Here is an 11,705-nt window from a genome sequence, read left to right as displayed (position 1 = left end):
ATTGTAAACACAGGGAAACTTTGGTGTAGTCTTGTCATTAGCAGCCATCGGTTAACGGTTTATGTGCCTTAAAAAACCTAATGTGCGAGATTTAACATTTCGGTTTTGTTGTCAGCCGAAATCTATCTGCTAACCCTCGATGCTAACGTTAGCTCACTAACAAACTTTTGAGCAGCCTAAGGTTGTGGAGGGGTCCAGAGATGAGGAGATGGGCTCTGTACGGTGGGCTTTTCGCTGTGGGTCGTGGACACCAAGCAGGTCTGAGTGGCTTTTTGCGGCTCGTTGCATTCAGCGGGAAGAGAAGGACAGGATAGGACAGTTTGTGTTTGCCAAAGATGCTAAATCAGCCATGGTGAGCCTCACCGAAACAACTTTGGCTTCTGTCACTTTCTGCATGTCGACTTATCGCACTTCCACCTAGCATCGTTTCTTTTCCACAAGATAACCCTATGTAATACACTGACTGTTTTCTACTCCGTTACCCCATCAGGCTGGCCGGTTGTTGCTGAGGAGATTTGTGTGTGAGAGGATGGGGATCCCCTGGTCAGAGATCAGACTGGAGCGATCACCGAAAGGGAAACCTTACCTGGCAGCCCCACTGAAGGTGCACACCTAATTGCCATCTTAAAATATGTTACAGTAATCAAAGTAAGCCACTCTGCCTAGCAGTATTTACATATACACGATGTCTTGTATTATGTTGTTCTAACTTTACATTTAACCTATATGATGTTTACACTTATTGAAAACTATTCTAGATGGTTAGTGTATTTCCTAAATATGGGTATTTTTGAAAACTTTCGCTGACTCTAGAGCTGTAATAAAAGTTCTGTTAGTTTGAACAAAGTTTATACTAATATGCTTATCAGTGGATCAGCTAGTGATGGTCACAAGACAATGATTAAGTCTTTTAATAAATGATACTGGACTTTGACCTGACTCCTTGATTTTCCCATGTTCATTTAAAGAATTTTAAAATGTACTTTCATTACTGTCTTGCTTTATGCGCCCAGATCAATTCATGCCCCGAACCCCTAGCCTGGAGTTTCAATGTGTCACACCAGGGCGACTACGCAGTGCTCGCTGCAGAGCAGGGGATGCAGGTGGGAGTGGATGTCATGAAGACCACCATGCCAGGTAAATATTGAGATTAACAGATATGGCATTGTTATTAATAAGTATTTACATATAAACTGAAATCTGCAGATCATCATTTAAACTTAGGAAGTACTTTGACTTTGGGTCACAGAAGCAGACAAATGTTGCAGATCTCATGTAGATTAGAACAATGGAAAAGGTTTAGTTTTGATTGCCTGTCTCTCTTCTTCTGTTATGTTCATATTCAGGGAGGCATTACAAGGCAAGGCAATATTTATGGATCAAAATGCAATAATCTGTATCAGCTGTGTATTTTCAACATCTCATACTTATAATGATTTATTCATCACAGTCAAATCTGTGAGCATAGTCAAAAGAAATCACCTGCATAAGGCAAAGTTGGTATTACTTATGTATTCTCTAACATGGCCACAAGGGGCCACTGTTGCCTTGTGTATGTAAAAAGTCAAGGCCAAGGCTGGCTTGGTGCGCGTTTGTGTGCGTGTGTGTGTCACAGTCACATTCAAATCTGTGGTGTTAATGAAATGTTTCTACAAGAGGAAACAAACCACACTGATATAAAAAACAGAGCATGTTTGGTTATTCTTTGGAGCTCTTGCTTTACCTGACGTCTACCTCCATCTTCCTCCCACCTCTCTCTGCTTGCCCCTTCCTCTTCCTTCTGTCCTTGTCTTTCTCCTCTCTCTGCATCTCCATCCTTCGTTCTTTTGCCCTCACTTCTCTCCTCTCCTCTTCTCTCCTCTCCTCCCCTCCCTCCCCCACGTTCCTCTCTTCCCCCCCCCTCCAGGTAGCAGCTCTGTGCCGGAGTTTTTCCGCATCATGACTCGTCAGTTTACAGCGCACGAGTGGAGCGCCATCCAATCAGCCGACTCGGAGCACCAGCAGCTCGCCGCGTTCTACCGCCACTGGGTAACCATGGCAACCATACTACCCCTGTCGTCACATTGCATCGCTGCTGGACCCCACAAGCCATGTTTGGGGGTTTTTTTGCGCATGTGTTTTTGCGCATGTGTGTGAAGGAAATATAGGGAGAAAAAAACATTGCTGATGGCCTTTGAGACGCACATACACACACATACAGACACACACTGGGACATTTTGTACACACGTGTGAACTCAGTTTTCTTATTGTTTTCTCACCTTCTGTCCTTTTCTTTGTCAGTATTTAATCCTCACAGATACACAATAGTTCTTTTATTTTTCCTTTCTGCATTTTTGTAAATGTATTCTTTCATATATTTACAAACACGCACACGCACACACTCACACACACACACACACACACACACACACAGATGGACGGCGACAGAAACGCTGGTGCTAAGTAAAGACGTTGTGAGATTGAGAGGGTGGCACAGAGACGTCAAGCTCTGATATCATCACCACACTGTTGAGTAATGGCAGAGTTCGACGGTTGCCATGGAGATTAGCCTTGTAATACTGTTATTGTGGCTCATTGGCTGCTGAGCAGGGTTTTGGCTGAACACACGCACACACACACACACACACACACACACACACACACAAAGTATCTCTTTTGTATACACACTGTTATACATGTGTGCAAAGATTCCCATCTGTTGTGGTTTTAAGTTATTGTGCTACTAAGCCAAAATACACACACACACACACAAACTGTCCTTCTCAGCTTTGTCAGACACACACAAGTCCTTTTTCATTATGTGCCTGTGTTAATTTTTTGCATGTCATTAGTATTACTTGCACATAACTGACTGTGTTTCTTCCTTCTCCCTCAAGGCCCTGAAGGAGAGCTTCATCAAAGCCATCGGCACAGGTCTGGGCTTCAACCTGCAACGGGCGGAGTTTCACCTGACCTCTGACCCGCTCACACAGGAGCGAGCACTGAACCAGACCAGGATGCAGCTAGACGAAGAAGAAGAAGAGGACTGGATATTTGAAGTAGGTCTGTTTGAAGGGAGGTGTGTAGAGTAGGAAGGAAGCACATCCAAGTACCAAGATATCTATGAATGACAGTTTTAGTCTTTCTTGTGCATCTTTTGAGCAGTGATAAAAATAAAAGACCAAAACAGACTATAGACAAGACTCTGTTTATTTCCAGATTAGGCATGAAAGCATTTGAAGATTTCACTGACGGGTTTTTGTGTTAACAGCAGTTTACTCCGAAAAGGTTGCATTGCTTTGAAAGCAGTCTGAAGTGTTTTCCACTTTATCACAGCCTCTTATTTTGTGTGACATCTACTAATATTATAGCGTGATTAAGATTCTGTGGGGTTTTCTTCTCTGTTGGATTTCACTGTTTTATGTTGTCACATATTAGATTTGCAAAAAGTTGTTTTGAGCACAATGAAAGGAACAATCAAGCATTTTCAGAAAAGTGCTTATTTGCTTTCTTGTTAAGAGACAGATGAGAAGAGATATACCCATTTCCCGTCTGTCTATTGAATATAAAGCTACAGCAATGAGACAGTTAGCATATCTTAGCATAAAGCATGAAAACAGAATCTGCCCTCCAGAAGGTAACAGCTCACTAATTAACACTTTACAACTCACACATAGACTGTATAAAAAGATGGACGACATGACAGCTCCCTAAAAGTGAAGCCAAAACATTTCGGGCGCCCCCTGCTGACTGGCTGCAGTATAGGTGATAAAGCCCGCCTCCTCCATGTTAACAGATGGGACATGAGTCAAACTATAAAATCAAAACACAAGTCATGTCATGAAAGTTAGTTCTTATCATGCTGATTTATGTCCAAGTGTTCTTTTTTCTGACAAGTTTATTTTCAATTAGTTATTTGATGCTGTAAAAAGGATGATTCACAGCTCTGTTGACAAATACGGCTCCTGCAGCCGATCTGATCTGGATTAGAGTAGAGGACGAACGGCGAGTGGAGACGTAACTAAAACAATCACTACAGTCACTGAAGTTTACATATCTGTGAATATATAAATAATAGGCTAAATATGACAACATGGGGGATGCAGGGTTTTTTTGGTAAGTTAAGTGTGTGTTTTGGTTAGCGGAAGGGGTGTGACATTGTAACTGCAGCTCCACTCGCTGATCCCTTCTGTGCAGTCTCTGGCTCCAAAAAAACGTGACAGCAAGATGGCAGCGTCTGTCTCTGGGGGTATTTTGGCTTCACTTTTGTACAATGAGAGCATATGGACATGCGTCGTCCATCGTTATATACAGTCATTGGTTTCTACTGGTTAAACCACGCTTCCACCACATAGAACCAAAATTTGGTGTTTTACAATCCCTTGGAGATAAAAGCGAAATAGGGAATTGAAAAAATGTTGAACTGTACCTTTAAGAAAAATAGAGTTTAATAAGAGCCAGGCTGCATTATTATATATAGTAAGCATAGTGTACGAATATTTTGATAGACATAAATTCTTTCGAATTTTAATTTCTGAGCATCTCCTTCAGACCAAATGTATTCTATTTTTACTTCACATAGATTGTTAGATAGATAGATCTTGATAAATACTTCCTACAGGTCCTATGGCACATTTTAGAGCAGGAACATGTATGGAACCAGTTTGACGCAGCCTTTAGGAGATCAATGAGCTTTAAAGCAGTGGTTCAAAGGACAAAGCACTTCAGCTCTTCAGTGGGGTGCTCCGTGCTCCGTTCCCAAGTGGCCGCCACCCTTGAAAGCATCTGCAAAGTGAATCACAGGTGGTCTTACAGACATATACACACAGGAGATTGCATCGGGGGGTCCTCTCCCTTTCTATTGTCCATTTCATCTCCTTGTTTCTGCTCCTCTCCACTTCATGTCGTATCTCCTCACCTCCTCTCCACTTCTCTCCTTTGATGTGTTCTCCAATATCCCTTCTCTCTCTTCCCCTTCTTCCTTCAATTTCCTGTACCTGCTCTCTCTTCTTTCGCCTCCTCGCCACTCCTCCGCCCCCCGTGTTTTTCCTCTCTACTCCCCTCCTCCCCTCACTCTTTCCTCCATGCCCGGTGGCGGAGAGATTAACAAGTGACTGCTAAAAGGTTACCACTGCTTTGAAAAGCCTGATGTTACGTCTCCTCTCTCTAAGCCTCTCGGGGTCGTGGAGGCTTAATGCTGTTTTAGTGTCCGGGTTTTCACACCGTTGAATAACAGCTCCCTTATATCAATTGCAGGTGGATGGCAATGCATTTGTCCTCTTTTTGTTCCTGTAGTTTATGGAGCGAAGTGAAGTGAAAGCATTTTACAAATGTTGTTATTTGTTAGGTGGGCACAAATGGTGAATAGGTGTATCAAGAATCAATGGAGCAAAATGGAATGAGGAGGAAAATGGATGCCCTATTTTGTTATATGGGTGTAAAACAAACCCTCCACTCTCGTTTGCAGCTGGTTTATTTCCAATTACTATAATCTCTTTTTACAGGCAGGGATGTCAAGTGTTCTTGTTTCTGTTTGTAGTCCGCTTGTAGTCCGAGTAATATTGACCAATCACGTATCAGCAGGCTGCGGCGTATGCAGGAAAAACTGTAAAGTCTGTGTGGAGAGCAAAAGCAGGCGGAATGTAATCCACTGTAATGACATTCCAGCTCCCATCAGCAGATATCTGATGATGATAAAGCTTTTTATTAATCTCTATAAATAGACATCTGCATGCTAACCGCTAACAATCCGTTCTAGATCTAAAATTCAACTTGAGGGTGTTTATACGGGACGATCCGACCAGAAGGAGAGACGGTGCGGGTCAGAGAGAGATGATCCAGAATCTACAAGCATTTTGGCGAAATTGCTTGAGCAGTTTATAATCATGCAGAGCAGTGAGCACACCGATCTGTGTGTGTTTCTCATGTCCTGCCCCTGATTACACTGATAGCACAGAGCTGTAGAGGGGCATCAGGCTGCATGATCAAACAAAGTTTCATATCACGTCATGGGATGCGAAGGCTTCGCTGCGGTTTTCCAGCAGATTTGGCTACTTTTGAAGTGTTGCTGCAGACGCAAGGTCCTGTGCGGTTGCACACTTCGCACAGCCCATGCGACGATTCTGAATCTGTGTATGTTTGGAATGACAGACACCTATTGGGTTTCACGGCCTGGTACTAAACGACCCAAGGCCCAGTACCAGTCCGCGGCCCAGGGGTTGGGAAACCTTGCTTTATATAGTTCTTAATAACTGTTGATCAGACGAAACAAGGTGTCTGAAGACATTACCTTGTGCACAAGGTGTATAGGATTTTAACCCTATTGTGAAATTTTAGAGGATTAATAATCAAGAAAATAATTAGCACAAATTGAAATAAACTTTTTCCTAATGCCAAGACTCATCAGAAAAATAAATCTCATTTCATCTTGCATCAAAAGTTCATATCAACAACAGTTCTATAATAATCCTACACTGAGCAAAAGTCAAAGAATTGAATAAATGCATTTATATTCATCATCTATAGAAAACTTTTGTTCCCTAACAAGTATAGGAGTAAAAACTAGATATGAGTATAATAATGGAATACAATGGTAAAAATGCTGGGTTATAAAACATTCATATAACATAATGCCTACATGAGTGCTGGTCATTAACTCAACCTTAACCTCTGGCTGGGGGAGAATCCAGCCTGCCCATTGTTTACGGTCTCAGCGACATTCAAGCACATCTTAGTTTGGTGTAAGTCCAGCCTGACCCAAGGCAGATACACATGGTAACACAACCAATTCCTGAAGTGCTTGGCAGTTGAACTGGAGTGCAGGAGAGTAGCCATCAATGCCATACCTCCCAAAACACACATATTTTTCCCTCACCTATCATCTTTTATTCAAGAAGGACGGAAACAGGGCACCGCCCCCTTCGCCTCCTGACTCATGCAAAATGCGAGTAGATCAAGACTCCGCTTCCTATCCAAGATTGCAGCGACCAACCTGAGACCAGATCTTGCCCTGTGGTCTAATTCCTTCCGGCGTGCATTTACTGTGGAAGTGACCGCATGGGAGGATGCAGTGGAGGAGGCTACGATACATCAACCTGGCAGCTGAAGCTGAGGAACATGGCTGGGATGTTCATGTGCGTCCAGTGGAGGTGGCTTGCAGAGGCTTTGTTGCCATTTCAACCACAAGGTCCCTCTGGGAAGTGGGAGTCAGAGGACAGGCCCACAGGAACGCAGTTAAAGCCCTTGCCAATGCAGCAGAAAGGAGCTGAAAAGAAGAGATCCCATCTGGGCTCCCGAGTGACCATCTGGATGCTAACATTACCACACACCTAGGCCTGATAGGCCTGAGGCAGGCCACATCGACTGAGGGTGTCTTGTGGTAAAAGGCCAAAACACCTGTGTCGAGGTTCATAAATGAAGATGTGTCTTAATGGTAGCATCTACTGGGCACCTCCAAGAACAACGGCACTCTGGCAATTGTAGTTCTGAAACTCCAGGGATTGTAACATCCGTTCCTTCTAATCTTGAATATTGAATATTGAACAACCTACATAATAAAAACTTTTAAAAAAAAATTGATGGCTGGAACGATGAACCGATTTGTAAATAGATGGACAGATAAAATTAACAAAAAGCCAAAATACTAACTAACAGCGACTACAAAAACAAGAAAGTTAAGAAAATTTAAAAAAATTTAAAAATCCCAAAAAACAACCTTAATTGATAGATGGAGATAGATAAAGATAGACTGCACTCCCACACCTCATTGAAGCTTGTGATATCCCAGCATGCCTTGAGGAACAGCGACACACATCATTATTTGTGATCAGTGAATGATTGCAGTGACCCTCTGAGGTCAAATGAACTCGAACGTAATCGATTTTTGGGATTTGTCTCATACACAGACGGACACGCTCAGAGCTCCAAGTGTTAACAGAGAGACAAGAGGAGCAGTGGGGCTGTTGACCGCGTGTCCTCTGGCTCACTGCGTGCTCATTTGCTAGATCAGGGAGCAGCTATGAGACTTATTACTTCCTGCTGACCTCTGGTGATGTAATCACGGCCGCGCTGGAGACACAAACACAAAAGCACACACAATAATAAACATTTAAATTAGAATGTTACAAAGCCGTTACAGTCCTCTTTCTCACAGCAAAATGAGAGTATATCCAAATTTAAATGTGATATTTCTATCCTTCAATTGTTTTTCATTCTGCTTCTTTCTGTGCAACTTCACTGTAACTAACCCCTCTACACAAACCAAACTCTGGAGGAAAATCTGGTCATATTTCAAGATAAACAACATATTTGTTAACCCATTAGCTACAGTCAGACAACAGCTAACGTCAGCATTGAGTTATTTACTAGATAATATTATTGCTAGCTATGAAGGGGCTAAAAGCTGACTTTACTGTTTGTTTTACAGAATACGATTGAAATCCGAGCTAACATTGCTAGCTTGAAACAAATAACTAGTTACCGTACTAACTAGCTGACGTAATGTTAGCTAAGGCAATGTTATCTAAGAAGTGCTTGAATGCTAGCATTAGCTATTGTCTGAAGGTAGCTAAAGCAATGTTATCTAGGACAGTGGTTCCCAACCTTTTTTCCTTGGAGCCCCCCCGCTGCTTGTATCTAAAAAAGGCTGAGCCCCCCTAGCCCAGACACACGTACACCAAAATAATAAAGTGATTCATTCCAAATCTTTATTGGCAGAAATTAACACCAATCACAGAGGTGTGGCCCACAAAGTAGCTGCTATATTTGAATGAGGACCAAAAAAACATATTTTTTAATAGTTGAACAGACTTTTGATTTTAAAGTAAGTGCTTTTTTAATGATTATATTTAACGTGCAACTAATCTTAACAACCTCAGTGCAGACAAAGCCTCGCGCACCCCCAACGACCTTGGGCCCCCCCTGGCCCGGACCCCAGGTTGGGAACCACTGATCTGAAAGTGCTTGAATGCTAGCATTAGCTATTGTCTGAAGGTAGCTAAGGCAATATTATCTAGGACAGTGGTTGGATGCTAGCATTAGCTATTGTCTGAAGGTAGCCAAGGTAATGTTATCTAGGAAGTGCTTGAATGCTAGCATTAGCCATTGTCTGAAGGAAGCCAAGGCAATGTTATCTAAGAAGTGCTTGGATGCTAGCATTAGCTATTACATGAAGGTAGCCAAGGTAATATTATCTAGAAAATGCTTGGATGCTAGCATTAGCTATTACCTGAAGGTAGCCAAGGTAATGTTACCTAGGAAGTGCTTGAATGCTAGCATTAGCAATTGTCTGAAGGTAGCTAAGACAGTGTCATCTAGAAAGTGCTTAAATGCTAGCATTAGCTATTGTCTGAAGGTAGCTAATGGATAATCAGATTTATTTTGAAATATGGCAAGATTTCCCTACGAAATGTCACTATGAATTGTCTTTTCAGTTGGTCATTTATCGAGTTATGAAATGATAATGATTCCCTTAGTACAATATAACAACAGTATTGGAGCTTTCCACCCTGAGCGTGATGTCAGAGGAATGGCTGCATGTTTATATGGTGAATTGAAACACAAATAGAAAAGTTAAAGAGCGGACACATTTTCTAACCATTTTACCTTTCAATTTGTGTTCTTAGAACAGTTCAGAGTCATCTAGATGACTTGCAAGAAAATGTTAATATGTGATGTAATGTCATCAAAAGCACACTTTCTATTAAAGTAAGGAGGCAAAAAGTGAAGAACTGAAGAAAAAACTGGATATGAATCTGATATAGCAACATGTATTAATCATTCATGCTTTGGACTGGATTTTTAGCTTACTTCTAGTCATTGACAGATTTCTGTGAATATATTTAAGATTGATGTTTCCTGTTTGTGCTCAGAAAGCGCTGTGTGATTTGTTAATGCAGTTTTTATCTGACTGAACCTTCACTCACTATCCTTCGAAATCATGCAAACAGATAGTAGATATTCACATGCATATATTTAGTAGTTTAAACACAAGCAGATGGATTCACAGTGAATATCTGAATGAGGGTATGCTTAAGATGCACATATGAAGTATTTGTCATATAGTATTTGCTCTTTTTTTATAGCACTAAATATTTATATAACACTATGCTCTGAATTTAAATGAACGTAAAGGTGATTGTTGTTATTCAGTATGACAGGCAGGCTATATATTTACATGTTCTGATGTGTGCTTGTTTACATGTGGGTTTTCCTGCAGGAGAGCTTGCTGGATGCTGATCATCATGTTGCTGTAGCACTTGGACCAGAGGACAAACCAGGCTCAACAGTAAGGAAACATTTACATCTTCAACATCTGACCATTGCTTTGTTCTTACTGAATGACTGACTATTCTTTTCAGTATGTATGAGTAAAGGGACGTTTACAAAGGTGCACAGTTTTCTGTGTAAATTAATACCAGGCTAAAAAAAGTGGTGTTTCACTGCTCTCTGTGCTTCACCACCCCCAACAATGATGTCACGGTATACTTAACATCCTGCAGTACACCTGTAGATCACTCCTGCGAAGGTTTTAAAAAGCGTTCAGGGGGTTTCGTGTTTCTCTTTGATGTGAAAGGAGATCACCTGATTCTGCAGCCGCTCATCACAAAACACCAGACAGACACCGTTTTGAACAAGCTGTTGAACAAGATCGCACATTTAGCAGCTTAAGAGCGAGATATGCCTTGTGTATTTGTTGTGATTGCATGTGTATTAAAAGCCCATCTAGGGACGGGCATTGCAAATTAGCTTAGGCTATAAATACTGTTGTGCATGGCATCGGTTTACATGCTTCATACTTCTCTATACAAACAACATTAAATAAATAAATAAGAGATCTAAAAAGTACTCTATTTTCTTCACCTGCTTGTCTGATAATAAAATATATTATTAGTAACACTTCTTCTTTCTCTTCCCCTCAGCCTCTTCGTCCATCTCTTCCTCCTCCCACCACATTCACGCTGCTGTCGTTCAGCGACCTCATCGCCTCGGCCTCCCCTCTGACGCAGGAAGACCCCGCCTACTGGGACAGCTTCGAGAAGAAGGCTGAAGCTCCACAGAGACAGAGCGAAACACACACATCACACTGACACCTGACATACACACACACACACATACACACACACACACACACACACACACACACACACACACACACACACACACACATACTCACCTTTCAGAAGTGCCAGAAAAGAAAGTTGAGTCAAGTCGAGCTTGAGTTTATTTATAGCGCCAGAAAATCGCAGGTTTGTCTCAGAGGACTTCAGAATCCATACAGCATCTGACACCTGCTATCGTCAGATCCCAGAGTCAGAATAACTCCATAAAAACAAATATGTGCACACCGGAAACAGACCTACAGAAATACTGTGCAGTACATTCAAACATTTATTTTTTACCATTAAATCCATATCCTGTGGTATGAATTAGCTTCTCTTCACACTGTGATGTCTTTTTTTTTAAACAAAATAAAACAATACAGATTATGTAATTTCAGAATAATGTCCAAGTTCATGCTCTGAGCTCCTCTTTGTCTTTCCAAGGGCTCTTTGTCTGTTTTACTTTTCTTTCCTTAGCCTTGTTTTTCCAGCCGTTATTGTGAGTTCAATACAAAGCAAGACAAAGTGTCCAGCCCTGCTCTCTCCCTCCTCTGTGTGTCCTCTCATTCTTCCTGCAGCACATGTGCAGATTGAGCTGGGTCATAACTCACTATTATAATTGATCA

General features: G+C 41.7%; 1 protein-coding gene across 1 annotated transcript; it reads left to right on the top strand.

Annotated features, from left to right (window-relative positions):
• Nucleotides 1–19: 19 nt before the first annotated feature.
• aasdhppt (aminoadipate-semialdehyde dehydrogenase-phosphopantetheinyl transferase) lies at nt 20–11,583 on the top strand. Its single transcript, XM_069668908.1, has 7 exons — nt 20–352; nt 491–604; nt 1,014–1,137; nt 1,907–2,028; nt 2,878–3,039; nt 10,197–10,265; nt 10,900–11,583. The coding sequence occupies exons 1-7, from the start codon at nt 209–211 to the stop codon at nt 11,065–11,067; spliced, it is 903 nt and encodes a 300-aa protein (XP_069525009.1). The 5' UTR covers nt 20–208; the 3' UTR covers nt 11,068–11,583.
• Nucleotides 11,584–11,705: the final 122 nt, after the last annotated feature.

The sequence above is a fragment of the Semicossyphus pulcher genome, unplaced genomic scaffold (genome assembly GCF_022749685.1).
Source record: "Semicossyphus pulcher isolate SPU_LCO1_2020_fin unplaced genomic scaffold, fSemPul1.0.p SCAF_19, whole genome shotgun sequence".
Classification (NCBI taxonomy): Eukaryota; Metazoa; Chordata; class Actinopteri; order Labriformes; family Labridae; genus Semicossyphus; species Semicossyphus pulcher.
The sequence above is the reverse complement of the archived record's forward strand: the minus strand, read 5'-3'. Positions and strand labels throughout refer to the sequence as shown.